The sequence below is a fragment of the Acanthaster planci genome, linkage group LG05 (genome assembly GCF_054643075.1).
Source record: "Acanthaster planci isolate LZ-2023a linkage group LG05, COTS_SCS, whole genome shotgun sequence".
Lineage (NCBI taxonomy): Eukaryota > Metazoa > Echinodermata > Asteroidea > Valvatida > Acanthasteridae > Acanthaster > Acanthaster planci.
This window is the reverse complement of record NC_141781.1, coordinates 21,846,187-21,866,852: the sequence shown is the minus strand read 5'-3', so window position 1 is coordinate 21,866,852 and position 20,666 is coordinate 21,846,187. Positions and strand designations below refer to the sequence as shown.

Sequence of the window (20,666 nt, the reverse complement as noted above, 5' to 3'; positions counted from 1 at the left end):
CTCTCACATCGCTTCATCTAATTATTCATCAGTCATTCCCAATTACGCATGATAAGAAGGAAAATTAAATGCAGAACTCTTGGTAAATCCCCAAAGACAATAAAGCCACCTGTGTGGAATGTGAACGAGTGGCTTTGGCTCTTCCATTTTTTTCTTCTCTTGTACGGGAGTGATGTCGGTGAGATATTCATTTCTAACCCCCCGCCGTGGTCAGTGTGCAGGGTACCCTGTGACATTCTTCTCGGTCTCATTGGAGAAATCTTCCTCGGGGCGTGGTCAACATGCGCGCGCCTTCCGTGAAACTGTCGTCTTTCAGAATACATGTACCTGTGGAAGAGATTAGAAGTAAACAAGCGCACTTTTTGGCAAATATATCACTTAACACTCTCTAACAGCAAAGAACTCACAAAGCTGAAAAAAAAGATCACCAGTTATTTTAAGATCTACGCCACTTGCTCATTTATTGGGCGTATATCATACAAACAATAAATACTACTTTTGACTTTCTTATAATGATTTAACCCAAAACTTTAATAAAAAGCATATTCATTGTTATTAGGAAATGCATTTTCCTTGTCAAAGTGGAAACTATATTTCTTTCAGATAACACTAACGTCATGAGTATACACAGCACCTGAACTTATTTGTACATTAACAAATGCACAATGGAAACATTTAAAAACTTGCAAAATTTTTAAAATCCAAGGTGAAATAATTCACACAAGGGTACATTAAGGGCATATAAATTACGCTCTCCTGATAAAATTAACAGATTTCTTTACTCCTGATTACTCAAAATTGCCAACAAAGCACTTCCTATGCTTTCCTTTCTATTTCATCTGTAGGAAATTGAATTCAATGTTAAATAATTTACAACAGCTTTTAAAAAGTCATTCAAATCAAAATGTGTCAAAAGAGCAATCAAACACAAATTAAAGGAAAATATGAAAAGTACATGTATATAAAATCTGAGATCGGCGTACTGCAGCTCAACTATTGTAGAGCATGGCTTGGATTTCACTCAAGATCAGCTGAAGAGGGCCGCATCTTTAAATGAAAGGCACTTTGTTAGTGACAATTAATATTGCAGTCATTTAATCCCTGAACAATTTTGGTGTGGGGCCGACGTGGCTAAAATGTTTTGGTGTGTGGCGAAAGACGCTACGGTGATTTTGGGGGTGTGGCGAGGGAGACTACTGTCATTTTGCAGAGGCATTTTTCAGGGATCTGTATGTTTAAGGTACCATGGTAACAGGAATGACAAGAGACTTGTTTGGACATTGGAGGCAGTTCATTGTGAGCATGGCGTTACTAATTCCAAGCAAGGGAAAGCAATGATGTGGCCTCAGCAATCACAATGTATTACAAAACAGAGCTAAGCTTGGGCCACCCCCCCCCAACAATGCTACTGAATTTGGCACCTCCTTATTGTCTGTGTAGAAATTGATATTTTTTGGGTCAATGTACTCTCACTGATGTGGCCAATTCTTTGTTGAATTATCCTGATGCAAAATTGTAACCAGATTATTACGCCATTGAGAACCAATTCATTCTTGTGAGTGAAGTCTCATCTCCAGTGTAACTCTGCAAAGGGTAACTTGTGCGTGAAACCTATGAGCACTGAGCTGGGTCAAGAGAGGGTGCTATTATCCCAGCAACGGAGGCTCCTTTGGTAGGAATTGCACTCCGCTAGTTCACAAACAACTATGACATGCAGGCGTTATGGTCGCATCTTTACCAACAAAATGAGCACTCTCCACCAACATGGCTCTTTTCAACCGATGAGGGGGTGCTTCTGCTCAAGGAGAATAAGGCAGTGAGTTGTGGAGCATATTGTGTAGTTTTCAGAAATTTCCTGAAGGGTGAAGGTTTTCCATGCTACATGGTTATTTAAGTTCACTGGTCCCCTTCAATGGAAGCCTGGCATAGAGTAGCTGTTAGCCTGCCTCTCCCGTGGGGATCCAGTCAGCGTGTGGTGTCTCCCACCACTGCGGCTGTTTGTCACCCTCTGTCGGCTGTCCATGGACAGGGTCGGGAGCCGGTTCAATCCTGGTCTGTACTGTGAGTTGCCGTTTGAATCTTTCAGAGTGCGGTTACCAACCTTATAACAAAACAAAATGAAACCAAACATACACCCAAAATAAGATGTTCTTGGGTCTTAAGGTCTGTATGAAAAATTTAGCGTCAAGAAGATAGGGCAAACTACATATCATGTACATAACAAGCATAAAATACACCTGTCAGGTACATCAAAATAGAGTATGGGAAACAGGAAGCAAAACTTTGAATTTTCATTGATTAAGGTAGAATTTAAAACCAGTGCAAAATGTTTACATCACCATATTAAGCGTACACATGATGTACACGCATCAATCATGGGCTTATGCTCCCAAAACGCTTTGAATTTCTGTCACAATACATGTAGTTTTGGGAAAATTTAGCCACTTTTTTGGGGGGGCTGCCTTGAGCTAAGGGCATGAACTTTGGGTGAATACCAACCATCTGAGATCTGCCCGACTGTAGGTGTATGTTCATGTCCGGCCGGTTCCTTCCCGTCCCTACTACCCCGGCCCGCTGGTCGATGCGCACCGGCAAGCTGTCCGTGAACATCCGATTGAAGTTACCCTCTCGGTTGCTGAGCTCCATTCGGTACATGCGGACCTCCCGGCGTAGGCGTTCTAACTCTTCACTGGTATCCTGCAGCAGTGGAAGAGGAAATATTAATTGCTTCCCTGATACCCACCATGATGCAATGCCCCAAAGCTTATGACAAGGAACAAGGACACACCCTATCCATCCCCACAGAATCTACAGTACATGCATACCCATAATCGTAATGCCTGGGTTTGATGGAAAACTCTCTCACCATACTTGGTGGTGACTGCAGAGAAGACCTTGGAGCGGGATTAAACTCTGACAGCCGTCGTGTCTCCAGCTCTTTTTTTAGGTTTCGGATGTCTGATTCCAGGTTTTTATTCTTTTGACGGAGTTTTTCCTTACTATTGCTAGCGTCCAGCAGTTCATTTTTCAAGTCTTCCATCTGTGCGCTCAGTTCGAACTGCATTTGTTCCATTTCGCTTTTGAGTCTGCTGACGATGGCGTCATTTTCTCTGCGTTGATCAGCTTCATTTCCAATCATTTCCTGGAGTCTGCTGAGTTTTCCTGTCTTCTCTTGAATTTCGGCACGGGCCAGATCGAGCTGTTCCTGAAAGAGTTTCAACTCATCTTCCTCCGCCACCGCTTGGGTCGACTCAGAATCCTCAACAATTCTCTGAAGTCTCACAACTTGATCTCTCAGAAATTCATTGTCCTTCTGGAGTTCCCTGACCTTGACCCCGCTTTCTGCCAGCTTCTGTGACAGCTGCTTCTCCTTCTCTTCCAAGTTTTGCTCGAAGCCTTTCTTGGCGCTGTCACTCCTCCTCTGTTCGGCTGCCAACGACTGCTGCAACTTCTCAATTTTGCTCCGGGCGTCGGCAATAACGCTGGCAATTTCTTCCTCGTAGGCCATTTTCACGCTCTCCAGTTCCACCTCTCTCTCGTGGTTCTTCACGAAGAGCATGTGGACAACTTGTGTTAGCTCAGCAACCTTCTTGCACATCCTAAATTCGAAGGATTTCTTATTAAACCTCGGCGCACTGGCGGCAGCCGAAGCTCCTCCGCACTCCGCCATCTTGAAATGTTTATAGCAACTACCGCTTTTTCTAAAGTTCGGTTTTGTTCGAGAGGTGGCTTCAGACTTCGATTACAATTTCATGCTCTCTGACTAAATGCAGCTCTGTTTTTTTGCTTATGAGAACCATTGTCTACTTTGAAAACATGCCTGTGGGATAACTTCAAAATATTATATTAGAAATAAGTTTTAGGGGTAATGCAAGAGGGCTGAGATGTTGCCATTTCTCACGAAGCTGTAATTTGTAAAATAGCTCCTATCTTAAAATTGGTCACACGAAACCGTGTGAGGGCGCTACATTAATTGATTGACCAAAGATGGACTTGTCGCTCCCCTCAAAGTTTTTGGAAAAAACTTTTGCAGTTGGGAAATTTTAATTAAAGTTCTTTTATAGTCTGAAGACCACCCACATGTACTTCAACTATGACAGTGTTCGTGTTTATTTGACCCTTTCAATTTTGCAAATGTGTTGAAATGAACTAATAATACCAGTTACTCGTCTAATGGACTGTAGCATCTGTGCACTTGGATTAATATAACCAACCGGTAAAATCCTTCCTAATTCTGAAATGAGGTATCGGTTAAAAGAAAAGTGTAGGGTATAGGGCAGTAAGAAATCAGGAAATCTCACAGGACTGACCACTGTCCAGTAAAAACTTTTCCAGGTCGAAGATTTTCATTCAGAAAAATATATTTCTTTAACTTGCAAAATTAAGGAATAATCTTCATAGTATTTCTTTAAAGTTATTTGTATACAACAGGCAAGAACTGGCAGCGAGACTATTGCCACAAGCTGATTACAAAACTCCCCCATAAAGTCACTCTGACTCAGAAAAACTGCATTACACATTGACTTCCACTGACACTTTATTATCAATTTTCTTCCATTTAATTTACAATTTATAAATCATATCTGTTTCTCACATACACAAAAAAAAGCTATAAAATAGACTGTCAATTAAACTTTTTACTTTGGCCCCTTTCAGGCATGATTTCCTAGCACATAATATTTAGTGGTATGTGAGAGATTATGGGTAAAATGCACAAGATTGCTTCTGGAGAGACTCGAACCCATGACATCCTGCTTCACAAGTTCAGACTTTACAACGAAAACACCAAGCTTTTACAATTAGGGTCAGTTGGCTTGGTTGAATACGCTTGGTGCTTTCTTAGAGCTTGCACGAAAAAGCCACATGCTTGCTCAGGAGAGACCACAGCCTACAACCTCCTGCTTGCTAGTGCACAACTTGACCACTGAGCTAGTTGGGACCAGTTGGCCAGTAGGAATCAGATATGGCAGCAGGTACTATAGTCAATAGCTTTGGATGGAAGTTTTTGAAATTTGGACTTTTGACAGAAAAAGTTGCCGTCAACTGTTTCCCACAATGTCGTCCATCATTTGCTCCACGTCATCACTGTATTTTGACTTCCCCTTGGATGTTACACCTATTCCAGAATCTCTCCCTTCCACTTGGACATCGGACGGAGCCCTGGATCGTGTTTGCAGTTCTCTCTCATCAGCTGAAGACTGCCTAGACAGTTGATTTCGGCGTCGTCGTCTTTCCCGGCTGGAGCTGGCCGAGGAGGCTTTTGTGCTGCTGGAGTCACTGCGATCTGATATTGCCGAGTCCACACTGTTGGCGGAATGTTGCCGGACCTTCTTACCACCTGCAGCGAGTTCATGATTCCTGAGATTGTCATTTGCACCGCCCGTCACCTGCTCCTTTCCTGAAGACGGATGTCTGCCAGTGGAGGAGCTCCGTCGACCCTCCCTCCCCTTAGATGATGATGATGATGAAGTTCTTTGCTGTCTGATTGATAATTGACGTTTACCATCATTACCAGCCGTCCATTGTTTAGACAGATCATCTAGCTGTTCAGGTTGCTTCTCTACACTCAATGACCGGGCGGCCAAGCTCTGTTTTGTCCGCGTCCCACTGGGAGGGCGCGGGGTGGACCGCAGCTGCACCTGCAGGGCCTGTATCGTCTCCTCCCTCTCTCGGACCGCCTCCTCCAGCTCGACAATTCTCTGCTCCTGGCTGCTCAGCTGACTGGAGAGCTCCAAGATGACCTTGGTCCGGCCATCCTCCCACTCCTCTTCCGTGGGCATGTCCCTTGGGATGCGATCGTCGCATGTGGCTGCAGCAGCGCTATTCTGCCGACTCTGTGCACTGGAGATGGCATGAGCTCTTTCAAGGCGTTCTAGAATTGCAGATGTACATTTGAACAACAAGACTGTTATCAATTCAAAATCATTCAGAAATTCACAAGAGAGCTCACAGGCTAAAATGTGACAGGCAATAGGATACCTGTGCTCGAATACCATGGATCATAGGGTTTGACTTTAATAATGCTTATGCTTTGAGAGTTAGAAATTAATAACGGTTGTTGATGATGGAAGGCTTCAAGTAATGTTACAATTGCTGGTACATAACAATGCTTCCGCCATTTCCTGAGTTCTTTTTTGGTGACCATGGGCCAATTTTACGAGGGTTGGACTTGAACCCCCCGACCAATACGCCATACAGCTGAACTGACTATAAAGTGCTTACAAAGTAACTCAACAAACAGATGAACAAAGACATTGGGGTGGGATTCGAACTTGGGATCATTGGAAAACCATACCAGTGCTCTACTGACTGAGCCATCCAGCCCCATGTTGGTGGCTCTTTCCAACTATCAATAAGGGTTTGCATGGTAGTCATCTTACACGACAGTTCTTTCATTCAAATGGGCATGCACAAAGGAGGTTTCCCAGAAACGAAAAAAATACCAAGCAAGATGACTACCATGCAAAGCTTCTATATCTTAGATATTATGTAAAGGCCCAGTAAGTTCCCCTATATTCCCCTGCCTGAGTGATCTCAGCTAATGCCAATTGCAGCTTTGAAAAGTTCCTGACTTTTCTCGTGAGGTGACTTTGGATGTGATGCCTTGTTGCATGGTATACGGTTTTTAAGACATCTGATCCACATGCCTGGACAAATATGTTGATGGTTTTGGGAACTACGCCGCATCTCTGTGGGACTCACCACTCAGTTTAGCGTTCTCCTCTTGCAGCACTGCTAGTTGGTCTTTGAGGCTGTAGACCTTGAGGCCAGCCTCCTGTTTGGCTTCCGCCAGCTCAGTTTGGGCACTACGGAGCTTCTTCCTGAGCTTGGTGCGCTGAAATGGGGGGGTGGGGTGGAGAGGTAAAGGGAATGAAATTTACAAACAAGGTGGCAACTAATAATCTGCTCCAAGTGGGAACGAAAGAGGGCGTCTTTTGAAATGAAATTGACAGTCCTATGGTAAGGACTCACCGCACAGGCACACAAGTTTATGTGCGTTTGGCATGGGGCACGCTGAGTACGCACAACAAATATATGCTGGAATGTTTGGTCTTTGCGTGCATGCTGGATGCATACTAGAACACAGTTGGAAAACTTTGTACCAGTCTGTCTTTCTTTCGCCAATGATGATGCACTTCAACTCTGGATGGATATGTCACTCAGATCAAAGAACTAAATGTTGATCTGCCTAATTTTCTTTAACTTGGGTTTGTACACTTCTTATTTCTGTCTTGTGAACAATTTAAGCATTAACCCTCCTATGGTTTTACAGCACAAATGCGCACAAATGCCCACAGTCACTGGTGAGCATGTAGTTTCTATATGGAACTCAAACATGCACAGGTTCAGTGTGTACACAGTAGGTAGTCAGCACAAAATGACCCAGGGTCTTTTGTGCAGTCCTCTTCACTGCATTTGGTTTACTGCACAATGATGCACATGAAACAGTGAAGCACAGTTGTTGGGCAGCACAAAAGTGCAATCTGATATTCCTGTGAGGGACAGTTAGTGCAGTGCACAACACAACACAGCTGTGCTTCTTTGAGGTGTTTACCAAATGACCCAAAGAGTGACTTCAGCATAGGAGGGTTAAGGTCAATCTCATCTTTCAAAAGACAACCAAAGCCTCGTGATATTATTTGTCACGACAAACTCACCATTTTTGCTAAGTCTTCTTCCAAACTCTTAATTTGCTGCACCTGTTTCTCAATAGTCTGTGGAAATAAGTACATCCCAAAAGTCAATTATAAAAACTTCTAGACACTCCACTGTCCTGCAAAATGTTGGCTTCCAGCCTGACGAGAAGAAGCTCTTGCAGACAAAAATCAGAGCTTGGTAAAAAAATCGGCAAGCGAGATGAAAGCTACGAAAATGAGGTATCAATATAATGCCTGCTCATGCATAAACAGAAGCCTCACTTGATCTCTTTCCAGCAACATCCGCGAAAACTCTTGTTCGGCCTCGGGTGATGTCTGGTCCTTGGTCGCCTCCAACTGCTGCTCAAGCTCGGACACTCGATCTAGAAGCTCAAAGTTGGCACCCTCAACTTCTGCCATCTGTGACGACGAGAATGCATGTTTCATTTATAGTGACATTTTAAAACAGAAAAAGCCAATCCTTTGCACGTAGTCAATTCCGTTAATGCTGCATATTGAAAACGTCTGCATGCAGTATTTAGTCACCAAAATAAACAATCTTGATCACTGAGAAAGACGTGAACTTTTTCAAATGTGATAGAGTACTGTGGTCACTTTTACTTTGTAAATTAAACAGTTTGAGAATGTTTCTGAACAAAATAAAACCTGGAGGTCACCCTAGTGTTGACCCTTGTGCCCACCCTCCTGTTGACAGCTGCGATCACTCTAAGTCCACCATTATGTTCATACTGGTCCCCTGTCCAGCAATGCATTGTGATGAAAATTTTTTTTTCAAAGTAAAGGCAAATTTGGACTCAGTAAAAATTGGGGGTGAGAACTCACCCTTAAATTCACCCAAGTGGCTGCCAGAGTGTCAAGCTGTTGACCCTCGTGTTTGCTCCGATGTTCAATCTTGTGTTCACCCTAATTTTTTACCCAAATGTTCACTTTAAGGTCAACCAAAATGTCCATACTACACTGAACTATTTTAATACTAAACTTGATCTTATTGTCCGCCTGAGTGCCCACAAATGTTCTCCCCCAAAGTCCTGCCTACGGTCCAGTGCAGTGTCCATCATTGTCCATCCAAGTGTCAACTCTGGTGCCCACCCCCGTGTTCATCCTACCTGCTGCTCCAGAGTCTGAGCCCTGGCATGAGCTTCGTTTGCCTTCTCTTCAGCGTAATGGAACAACTCTTTGAATTCTTCCACTTGCAGCTCCAACAGCTCAGCCTACAAAATCATGAGAAATATTTGGTTTTTTTTCTCTGAGGCCAGGTCCCACTGCACTGCAAAATATTTCCATATTTTTCATTCTGTTAGTATCAAACGGTAAAGGTTTTCCATTAACACACACAGATAAAAGTTTTGTGGACATCTTGTAACATAATTAATAACTCCAAAGCAGTTTGTACAACACTAAGGGACAAACGAAAGCAAGTGCATCATTACACATACTTTTTCAGTCATATGTGTATGTTTGTGTATGCCACTGGCCTACCTTTGTTTTACTTGTGTTCAAGTTTTCAACAATACAGCCATCTGAGCTTGATCTGGTCCACCTTCAATGAAGATAAATAGAAGAAAAGTAAAGATTAAAAAGTATTGAGTTTTGGCTAGTACTAGCTCTACTGAGTGAAACGCTGGTACGATCGAGCGGTACGACAAACAATCCACTGGGTAGAGCTAGGGTATAACTGTGATAACCACTATGACTCTACTGTATAAGCCTATTGATTAACCACTGCTGAATGTTGACAAGTACATGTAGGCCCTACAACTAGTACTAGGCCCTAGCGGTCATGCTATTTAGCGTCAACAAGCATCAACAACTTGAAAATATCCTCTACAGATTTAAAAGTCATTTAATTATATTTTAGAGACTCTAACACTTGCCACTGTATAAGAGAAACACCAGATACTCGCAGGATAACGAAAATTTTTCATGATGTATGGGGCCGCCATCTTTTTTTCCTCTGCAATCCAGACCTGCCACTGTCACTCAAATTTCCACACTCAAATATCATTTCAGATAGACAGGCCCCCTATAATATATTGAATTTGATATGTAGGATCTTAATTACCATTTTATATAAAAAAATCTGTGCATAACTATGCTTGAATAACTTGTTGATGCTTTGTTGACGCTCGTTGACACTTGTTGATCCTAAACATGCTAAATAGCATGATCCGGCCCTGTACTACTACAGACTGAATGAAGTATAAGCCATTTCGAAGTTTCGATCGCGCATGTGCCAACCGGCCTTGACAACCCTTTTTTTGGATAAACAAACCGCACGGTTCCATAGCAACGCACGTTTTGCAGTGGGTGGTAAGTAAGTTTTTCGAATACCCGTTCCAATTCACATTGAATTGCGAAAGAAAAAGGACGCTCTACTGTGTGCCTTGGATATGTACAACAGGTGACCTCATAATCTCCTCAATTTTTTTTTAACATTCGTATCACTGCAGAAAGATGAACATAACTCAATTAAAAACTCGTACATTGTTCGTACTTGTACTTGTAGGCCTACGCCGAGGTCATACAGTAACACTGCACTGTAGGCCTATGTACATGGGCTCATAATTAAGATCCTTCATCCTATAAAGAGTATTCGTTGGGCCCTGTTTACGGGTAAAATGCGTAAGAAAATACGCATGAGAAAATTTCCAACAGCAGTACATTACCATTGTACACGTACATCGTGGACCATAACACGCACGCCGATCCAGTTGGAAATATCTCACAAAAGTCCCATTTTTGTCCAAGCCGTGATCCAAGCAAAACTGACTTTGTGGGTTGTTAAAAAACTTTATCAAAGGTTTAATACTAGTTCAACTACTTCGTACAGCTGATCGATCTTCACACATGCTTCTGCACAACTCCCATGCACGAAACGCCAGCTGGCTATGCCATGTGGGTTTTATTTATCCAAATTCAATCCCAGAATTCCTTGCGCGCCCGAAACATCGAAATGGTTTATTGAATTAGCCTAGCCCTAGGCCCTACTCCTCAACTTTCATTTCAGACGAGGCTTACTTGAGGTTTCAAACGTCATTTGGGACAGATGAGGCCGTTGCAAAAATTAAAACGGGGATCTCCTATAAAGGCCTATTCTTAAGCTCCATTATATTACCCGAGTTTAGCCGGTGAAGGCGCCCTTGCTCCCTCCTCTGTACCTGCTTGCACATGTTGCAGACGATCGCTCGACAGTGACCTGCGATTGCTCTGAGTGATCGTTAGTTTCTTGACGTTCGTGCTTGCTCCATGCCCCATTATACCGATTGAAGGCTTTCAAATGTTTCTATGTATTCACTTCTCCAAAAGTATTGCTCTACATTCGCCGAAACGGGCAATAAAGGCATTTTTGTCCAACTCCCGGCTGAAGAGTGTTTTACAGAAATTAAAATGGCGGCGCACATATGGTTTCTCTGACAACATGACTCGTTCCAAACATATGCTTTTAAAAACCAAATTAAAACGACATAATTTTTCAAATTCTGCACATAGAACCTATTTTAAAAATATTTGTAATAGAAATAGAATTAGAAAGAAAAGAATTTATCGCATCTGGTCTACAAATATGTCAGAAAATATCAAGAGAGATCGTGATGAATTGGTGATACGTGTGTGACCTTTGAACTTATTGATTCCATAATCATCTGTCCTTGAACACTTGTCAGCCCGAACATTTGTAAACAACTCTCGTCCTATACCATGCTTACGAATTAATGAAGAAAATACGCAGGAGAATCGGAAAAGGGATGGACATCGGAAGAGAGGACTCGCCCGAAGCGGCTAGTTGCTGGATTCTGACGGAGAGCCACGAGTTTATCCTGAGAACGTTTGCATTTTTACCGGCCAAAACTCTGGGAATTTGTGCTCAGTATGCATCGCCTATATTGGGGGGGGGAGTATGGTTCATGCAATAGACCCTTTGCGTGAAGGCGGAGTCAGAGGCTGTTCTGTGTTATTTTAATTTATAAAGATGAACAAAGAAATTGACCGGTGCAGGATTTGAATTTAATCAAAATGAATGTACAAAAGGTTTACTCGAGCTTAGGCTAGAGGAAAAAAGAAATGCCCTCTGAATCATATGCAGGGCGTCTATTTCTCACTTGACAAAAACTTTAGAGTGGCCGTGGTCGACATGGGGGTGAAAATAACCCATGTTTCACACTGTTAATCCTGAATGAAATCTTCCACCTTACTTTTTTCAAAACACTCTTCCAGTAAGATCAACTGATTGTTCGAAGATCAGGTCCTTGCACAGATGGACTGACCACTCCAGTGATTCATTGAAGATGATAGAGACAAGAAATACGGCACCCGAGTTCATGGGTCAAGATCCATCCATATGGCAGGATTTCAGTCTAGTTTGAGCATGTCATTGCTCTGTGACTTGTGATAGTTTACCGGTTAATTCTCGTGGCATCTGGATACTTGTGATAGCCTGTTACTCAAGCCAATTTTGATCATGAATTTCTTGATGAATTTGTAACGATGAGATACACTGCTTGTGGTTTGTTGGAGTTTTTTTAGCACGCACACTTCAGTCTTTTTTCAGAGCTCTGTGAGTAACGTATATGTATTCTGCTTTCTCTTTCCATCTCCGATTTGGCCCATCCAGCATGTCCAGGCCCCGCAATTCTCATCTATGAGAAATAGCCCACTAAAAAGAAAACACAGTAGATGTACTTAATCCGACAAACTGTAGCCATGATATTTTCTGACCAAGACACGTGCGTGGTTATTCTCCAGGGTGTGTAAAGCTTGGTGCAGAGAGGTGAAACGGGTCTTACATCAGAGAGACCAGATTGGATGGGCAGCGTCGGGTAGACTCGAGGCAGGGGAGGCTGACAAGGGGACCAAGGACAGATCCAAAGATCAACTTGGACGGTTCGGAGTCCGTTTGAACGCTTGCCTCAGTGTGAGTGACAATGATGCATCATCTGTTATGCACAAAGTGGTCTGTTGTCTTGATGTGGGAATGTCCTGATGGAACGTGAGCATTCCAGTGGGAATCATCCAATGGAGTGCGAGCCTCTGAACTCTTGAGACCGTCCCTTAGCATTTCGAGGGGTGAAGTTCAGAGAGTTAATGAGTAGAAAGCATTTCTTAGCAAAAATCAGCTCAGAACCAGCCATGAGAGATGTGAAATGCACAATATCTCGGCCAGTTCTTGCTAAGCAGATAATTGCTGTGCTTGATAATTTTCACATCCCGAGGCTTTGGTTTGGCAGAGGGGAGGTGAAAAATTCTGTTAGTCCATTCTTTCAAAGCGCAAAAGTTGTACAATGTGTTGTCGGTCCACTTTTCGTTTCTCTTGCAGATGCTTAGTAGCCTACCCCACCAGGCCATCGTCTTCTCAGAATGCCTGTCTTTGGAAGACTTCCAGAAGGACGATGACTTTGACGATGACGAATTCCGGCCTGGCGGTACCAGAAGATTGCTTCAGGAATCGGTGACAGCCGTGTCATCCAGGTTACCACTCGGAAGTTCTGTCGTATTTGTTCACTCAGACGGCACAATGGGTGAGCTGCATTGCCAAGCATCAACCATTCTTCTCCCCAGTCGTCAGTGACCCCCCCACACACACACACTTGAGTTTCAAAGATGTCACAATCCTGAGGAAGGCAGAGCCCAGTTACTTTTATGAAGTTCCATTTTGGCTTTGATGCCCTTAGAAAGGTCAGGTAAAAAGAGTGTACATGGGCCCTCCCCAATGGAACCTTTTGAAGGCTTCAAGACATGCTATTTGCTTTTTGGCAGTTCATGCGATTTTCATCCCTCATTTTTGAGTTTAATTAATGTTAACAGCAGACATGCCAATACCAGATTACAGTTTCACCATCCGTATGCTCGCACTGATGTATTCAAATACTCAATTCCCTGCATGTTTGTCAGGAATTGGAGTACTTATGCTGACGATATAGTCAACATGTTGACTTGTGAGTCTCTGTCTGCTTTTTTGTACAAACTTAAAGGATACCTTAAATTGTAATCATATGTTCTGCTTGCTCTGGCTTACTGTGGGTTGGTCAGCCTCAAAATAGTTTCCTTTTAGTGGGTGGTGCCGTGGGGGTAATTTTCTTCCTCGTCTCTCTGCTGCAGTCCTTATGTTTTTGGTGTCATCCTTTATTTATTATGTTTGCTGTTCTTGGATTTCTTTGTCACTATTCTTTTTTTTCCTCCTTGTGTCCTTTCCTTTGTGTCTGTTTGGTGTGTTTACTAATTGGTGGGATTTGTCATTGTGATGTCCCTCGTTTTGTGTTTATTTGTGCGTCTGACTGATTGTTGTGCAGGGTTGGAGTGGCACGCCCTTTTGGCAAAAGTGATATTTTTCTCCAAGGCAGTCCTGCACTGTCCTGTTTTTTTTTTCTTATGTATGTCTGTCTTGTCTGTCTCTTGCTTGATCATTCCTCGTCTTTTATTGATTGACTGTTTTACATTTGTGCCTCCTTTTTCAATCTGTATTCATCCTCTTTTGATATTATATTTTGGATATAATTTTTACTGTATGTATATTGCATGTTGTATATTTTGAATCTGCCTGAATAAATTAATAATAATACTACTAATAATAATGACAGTTCCAGCAGAATACAAAATGGCTGGCAATGCCACAAATACACCAGACAGGCCTATGATATTGAGGCTTACTCACCTTAGAAACTAAAAGTGTTGAAAATGAACTGTGTAATTTTTTTGCTAGGTCACTTTCCCGAAAAGCGTTGACAATCATCTGCAAGTCATTACTTTCAATTTTTAAAAACTGTTCTTTGGAGGCATCTTACAAGTTTTTGCTGAATATTTAACGACTGTTCATTTTTGTAGAGAAGAGACACAACACAGTCACCTTTATGTTCTAAAAAGCCACTTCTTGATGCATTTGACTTGTAACAGGTTTATTGGCATTGCTAATTTGCTACCCATTACATCTGCAGTTCCATTGTAGTACTGTTATCACAACATCCAAGGGATATCAACCTTCAGTCTCCATACAACATTCTTCACAGACTTCAGCGTTTTTAATTTCATGGAGTGGTCTCTCTGACAGATGACAGATGTGACCTGATATACAAACACCAATGTCTTAGGCAAAGACCATTTTGCTGTGCACATTATTTAGATAGCAGGCAAACCTTCCAAATTGTGATTAACCCTAACCCTCCTCAATCCTTCACCTGTTGGAGGACTGAGGAGTGTTGGGGTTAATGATAAAAAGCACTCAAAAAATGTGGAGCCAGTAGCCAATGGCAACCATACATGATGTGTGTGTTTGCCCATTATGCGATCTGACATCTGCCTGAACTTCAAATACACCCTCATGGGCAGAGGCAAGACAGGCTGGTGTGGCGTTTTACTACTGCGCGCATCACACAAGTCCTGTGTGCATGCAAAGACAGTACATTCAAACATTGGCCACACGTACTCTACACGTCCGTGCCAACATTCATAAAATGTGCAGGCATGCGGTAAGTTCCCTGCAAAGAACCACAGTTGTTTTGTAAAAGCACACCATCTCTTATTCCTGTTTCGGAGTGGATGGAATTTTGCAGTTCTTTGACACAAAAAGAACCTCACTGTCTTGTTTCCCATGTACAAGTTATTGGTTACTAACCAAACGCTTGTCTACTGCAGTTGCTGATCTTGGGAAAACCATGTAGCTACATTGTACTTTTACTTATATGAACCGGGCCCTTCTTGCAGGGTGCAAGGCTGATCTGTCCCCAGCTGGAGAAACCGAAGGCGCCTGGGGCACCAGTTGCATTCTGCTGCCCAACATGGAGGGTGTGACGGTCGACTGCCGGCGACACTACCACTCCGACCTGGTCGGATCGCGGGTTGACTCTTACATCAGGAGTCTGAGCCTGCCTGCCGACACCTGCTGTATTCTGGTCTTCAGTAATGGGGGAACTCACGGGACCCTTGTTGAACCGTTACAGCGAGGCTTCTACAGTGAATTGGGCACGATGCCCGTCATAGCTGGAGGAATAGCGAAGGAGATGATTATGGAAGTGTCAGGTCAGCCTGTCGACAGGTAAGACGTGTAGCCTAATGGCTTATCCACATTTTGAGTCGGGGGGCAATTGCACAATTTCTTCTTTTTTTAAAGCAATTTTTTTTACAATTTGATTTTTTTCATCCAACGTCTATCCCCAAGAAAGGCGGTAGCTCCCAAAGACACATCAAGGACCACTTTTTTGCATAGGGAAGGAGAGCTAACATTGACTTGGGTGGGCCAAAAAAGTTTCTTTATGAAACCTTGAATGGCCTTTCTGATGGGTAAGATCTAATGCTTTGTTTTTGGAAAGAAAGAGAGTGAAAAAGTCCCCTAAAATAACCATTTTGTGATTATATTTAGAAAAAACAAACAAACAATGTATTCTAGGGGAAGGGGGTCATGGCCCATATTGGCCCCGCTCCTAGATCTGCCTGTGGTAGTGCTGTCCTAAGTGTTAGCACTTCAATTCCTGTTTTAAAATTTGGTGGGTTTGCTAACTTTAATGGGGTTGATGTAAAATCCATTTTCACATCCATAACAAACAGTGTGATATTTTTGGTGAAAATGTGTACCAGACAGCAGTGAAAATACTTGATAAACCTCAAATTGAAAACAATATTTACGAGGGATGTGGATTAAACGTGTCTAACTCAATCCTGAATGGAGGCATGTCCTATGCCTGCGTTCAGGATTGAGTTCGAGGAGTCAGGTGGAATAGCACTTGTTTAATCCGTGTTGCATCAAAACTATTTCAATGTATTTCTTGTAGGAGAACAGGCTCCAAGAAACTGCCAAGTTGCATGACGGTGGCATTCTCGGGAGCTAGGGTGAAGGCAGCATCCCTCGTTCTAAACCACAGCATCACCACCTGGGAGAAAGCCCGTCAGAAACTCCAGGAATTGAAGAAAGTCGGCCTGTCGGAGAAGCGCAGCCTGGCCTTTGTGTTCAGCTGCGTGGGCCGAGGGCGCCATTTCTACAAGGCAGAGGACGTTGAAAGCGGGGCCTTTCACGAGGTCTTTCCTGACACGCCCCTGGTGGGCTTCTTTGGGGGTGGGGAGTACGGCTGCGACAACTTTACCCTTGGGGAGAATGTGCGGGACAAGGCAGATGCAGACTGCACGACCCCTGGATGGAAAACAGCCCAGAAGAAACTGCCAAGTTTGGAACAATCATTTACATGTGTAATATGCCTGCTTTCATTCGGTTGAATTACAAGCCATGTGCAATTGACCTTAGACCTTTAATGATTGACGTCATGAGAATGTCTGGTACACACTGATAGATGACAATAGTTCATCCGTTCTTTGAATTACAGAGAGTTGTGTTGGATCAAGTACATATCCAATAATCAGGGATGTTATCAACAGAATTAGGCACTGTGGCCTGGCAAATTTTACAAACCTTCACTTTAGAACTTGTTTCTGAATATGACGGTCAGGGTACTAAACTGCAGGTGTTTTCCCTTGGAAAAATTACAAAGTTAACGTTTCATTGAAACTGAGTTCTGAGACCTCTCATCTTCATTAGCTCAACAGGCTGTTAACGTAAACAATAATCAGGAAAATGGGATCAGAAATCCTTGCTGTGTCTGAGGATAACTATGGGTATGATATATAAGGTTAACCATGTAATCCATTTAAAAAATCAACGAGTGCTTGAAGCAGATTTGTTTTTATTGAGATGGCTAACCAGAATTTTAAAAAAAGTAATTTTCCTTTTAGTGTCTATTAAAATGGCTCTCGGCAAGATTGCCACAAGAAAGCATGACAAGATGACACATGGCTGAAAAGTTCAAAGAAATATCCCCCAAACAAACAAAAACAAACCTAAAATCCCCCGAGTGGGGGACATTATGCTCTGGAACGAATTTTTACAGGGAAGTGTTGATGAGGCCAGTGAGACCAAACATCTTGAAACAGCCATCTTTTTGTTGTTCATGTACATGCCTGTTACAGTCCAAAGTCTCCATTTATATAATGTGATTGATATCACAGAATCACCGTGCAGAGAAGTAAGTTTATTTGGGAAGAATGGGGAATGTTAGCAGTGGATTTGTAGTAGCCCCCGAGTCGAATTTCTTTCATTGCCTTTTCGTTTATTACGTAACATGAGCGGTGAAGCGCGTCACCAATTTCCTTTTAAATAGCCCCTACTGCCACGCGGCCCTCTCTTTTTCTTTCCTGCGTTGCTGATGGTGGCAGCGGTCACTTCACTACTCCGAGTTCCTCTGCTTCGTTCTGGTGATTGCAGTTGTTATATTTTCATCCTTTTCTTCACGTACGTTGTTGTGGTGAGGTGGGTTGTTTGGCAGTAGTATACAGCTAATATATTCTGGTGAGCTACAACGACGGCATTTCATATCTTATTTTGTTTGTACCCAGGTGGTCGATTTATTTTCCTTTTGATATAAAAACTCGTTTACTTTATTTTGGAAAAGAAGAAAACACACACAAAAAGGAGCCTTTTTAATTTATTTTCAAAGGCTAAGTTAGCCACTTTTTTTAGACAAAATTGTCTTATATTTAACACTCACAAAAGATTCCACATTGTGGGAATTTGTTCCTAGACTTACTTATTCCAAGTTATTCAGGTGGAGAAGTGCTTTTTTTGTGAAAAGCAAACGGGTTCGCGTGCTCAATGTCGAGTGAAGTAAACGACTCCTTCGGACAAGATCTGACCAAGTTACTTGTTCCCAAGGTTGCCTTACAACTGAACGAGCCTGTCATTCGGAATTGATCGACCGAAACGGGCATTGCACATCGACAAGCCCTGATCTTGGCTACGGCTGGAAAATAATACACGAGCGTACGGTAGCAACTAGCCAGCGGCTTCCTGGACTGCACAAAGGTGACTGTATACATGAACCAGCCCCAGCCAAGTCATTCAACGAAGCAAGTGGCAGTTTACAGTCAAAGGATCATGTTATGAATCGAGAATACATTTTCTTTACACTGTCTGTTAATAATCGGATTTAGGCAAAACTCTTGGAGATATTCGTGTAATAGAAAAGGCCCAAAGGAGCAACGCTTACCTTTAATTGTATTGGCCAAATTATATTATTTAAACTCTTGATTCAATACGGTGCCAAGGCACCAATGTCACTTGCAACTATACGTCGAATTAGAAATTGGACCTGATAGGATTCAAACGATTCATGATAAAGTCTATTCAGTGGATAAGTTTGGTGTTATAAATTTTCCTCCGACTTACAAGTGACCTGACTACTGGTCACGACCACCTGGACTACGCAGTATTTTTGTGCTGTGGGGTAGGATACCGCTCAATGAATCACGCACCGGCTGGTGCACGTCATTTTTTATTCACCAATCACAGTTGATCACCCAACAAGTCGGTGATCAGAAGTGAGAGGTCTGTGACTGACAGGTCCGCGCACGTCAATCAATGAAGAGCATGATTATTAATGTACCACTGACATCTAGGTAATGTTCGTCAATTAGACGCAGCCCACTTCGGACACGAGTGTCGGTGATGTCCGTGAGTGACAGCTTGCAGGGGCCAATCAAACACCAGGCCAAGTTCACCAGTCACTGCTCAGGAAATGACTGGCCAGTTTAAAGGCACGAGCGGGCGCTCCGCTCATCAGAACGAGCACCGCTCATTTTAAGCTGCAGACGAAGACGGCATCGTGAGAGAGCAGATTGCAAACAAGTTAGAAATAACAAAGTAAGTACCATTAATCAAAACTACTGTCAGAACAAGTGTGGTTCTTATACACCGTGAAAATATGTAGGCGCCTAATTCAACTTAAAGGAAGGCAAGTGCGCATGTGCACGTAGTACTTTATTTCGGTGTGGTGGCTTAAAATATGGCCAATTGTGATCTGTTATTGTGGAAATCTTTATTCCCATCCAGGGTTTTTCTGTTGTTTGAGCCCAAGTCACTAAATGCTAGTTCAAGGGCGACTTAAAAGTGTCTGACGTTCTTGGCAATGCATTTCTGTTTACGTGCTTTGCATTACCAGGTCGGTCGAACGGATGTTGAATATTGCAGAAACACTTGTGTCGTTGTTGCTCTTCTCTGAATTCCGACCTAAACCGGGCATTTTGCATGTTAAGATTTACAGGGGAAAAATAACTTCGTTGAAGACTGAATAAATCACTTTTTTGGTTGTGACACGAGGGATTCGTATGAATACATTTCGGCTGGATTTCCCGCAACCTTTACTGTCACTGAAATCAGTCACTGAAAATTGTCTGAATTCTCAAGCAAGAAATATCTCGGCCGGGAAGTCGCTTGTCGTCGCTGTTGATAGATTTCACAGTCAATATAAATTATCCCACATACCAGACAGGAAGATACTTTTACCTCCAAGAATGTCCTTGGGGTTAAAGTTTTTGTTTACGAGATATCTTTTTCGATGATGTTTGTTTTTATGAAATTTATTTTTCTAAGTTAATTTTCAGGAGATATAAATTGTCAGGTTTGGATTTCTTTCTCATAAAACAAACTTTAAAAAAATAACTCATAAAAAACTTTAAAAACATCTACTAAAAACGAACTTGGAAAAATAGAGCTCGTAAAAACTATTTGTTTTCGTTTTGAAAATTTATCCCTGACGGCACTCCAGAGCTTTCGCGCCTATTGCAGCTGCTCGGCATAGGAACTTGCCATGACATGACTAAAGGGGTGTGTTTGAAAAAAATGAATTAAACTGCCGAACAAAAGGCTCAGGAGAAGGGACGTTGATAACGCCCCCGTCCACGGATCGGGCATTGGCATGCATTCGTCCATTCTCCTGGGTTGGTCTTTAGCAAACCTTTCAGATTGGCCAAGCACATACTTATTGCTTTATGAGTGTGCCTGTCATTAAACTGATAAGGTACAAAGGCAAATACATACCTGTGCATTAATTATGGTTGAAAATTGAAGGGCAGCGACAAAGTCCCACGTCAAGAAGATAACTATATCCACATCTCGTCATATATGAAAAATGTATAATTTCTTTTAAATGAATATCTAACTTCATAGCATTCTGTTATAATGATCTTGCAAAGTTTTCC

General features: G+C 42.5%; 4 protein-coding genes across 6 annotated transcripts in view; 2 read left to right on the top strand and 2 right to left on the bottom strand.

Moving 5' to 3' along the window:
- Positions 1-431: 431 nt before the first annotated feature.
- Positions 432-3,911, bottom strand: LOC110989888 (uncharacterized). The gene is made up of 3 exons (XM_022254579.2): positions 2,867-3,911; positions 2,500-2,697; positions 432-2,101 (listed from the first exon to the last, which is right to left on the bottom strand). The coding sequence occupies exons 1-3, from the start codon at positions 3,668-3,670 to the stop codon at positions 1,910-1,912; spliced, it is 1,194 nt and encodes a 397-aa protein (XP_022110271.2). The 5' UTR covers positions 3,671-3,911; the 3' UTR covers positions 432-1,909.
- Positions 3,912-4,327: 416 nt separating this feature from the next.
- Positions 4,328-11,061, bottom strand: LOC110989887 (uncharacterized). Its single transcript, XM_022254578.2, has 7 exons — positions 10,774-11,061; positions 9,138-9,198; positions 8,765-8,869; positions 7,920-8,057; positions 7,659-7,715; positions 6,703-6,835; positions 4,328-5,872 (listed from the first exon to the last, which is right to left on the bottom strand). Exons 1-7 carry the CDS (start codon positions 10,911-10,913, stop codon positions 5,040-5,042), a joined length of 1,467 nt encoding a protein of 488 aa, XP_022110270.2. The 5' UTR covers positions 10,914-11,061; the 3' UTR covers positions 4,328-5,039.
- A 221-nt stretch (positions 11,062-11,282) lies between these two features.
- On the top strand, positions 11,283-17,696 carry fbxo22 (F-box protein 22). Its single transcript, XM_022254559.2, has 5 exons — positions 11,283-11,523; positions 12,399-12,567; positions 12,970-13,171; positions 15,351-15,681; positions 16,415-17,696. The coding sequence occupies exons 1-5, from the start codon at positions 11,369-11,371 to the stop codon at positions 16,851-16,853; spliced, it is 1,296 nt and encodes a 431-aa protein (XP_022110251.2). The 5' UTR covers positions 11,283-11,368; the 3' UTR covers positions 16,854-17,696.
- Positions 17,697-17,846: 150 nt separating this feature from the next.
- LOC110989874 (uncharacterized) overlaps positions 17,847-20,666 on the top strand; it is a 34,181-nt gene continuing 31,361 nt past the window's right edge. For all 3 annotated transcript variants that reach the window (XR_015425449.1, XM_087137383.1, XM_087137381.1), the window contains exon 1: positions 17,847-19,329. The gene's annotated coding sequence lies outside the window, so the exon portion shown is untranslated. The remainder of the gene's footprint in view (positions 19,330-20,666) is intronic.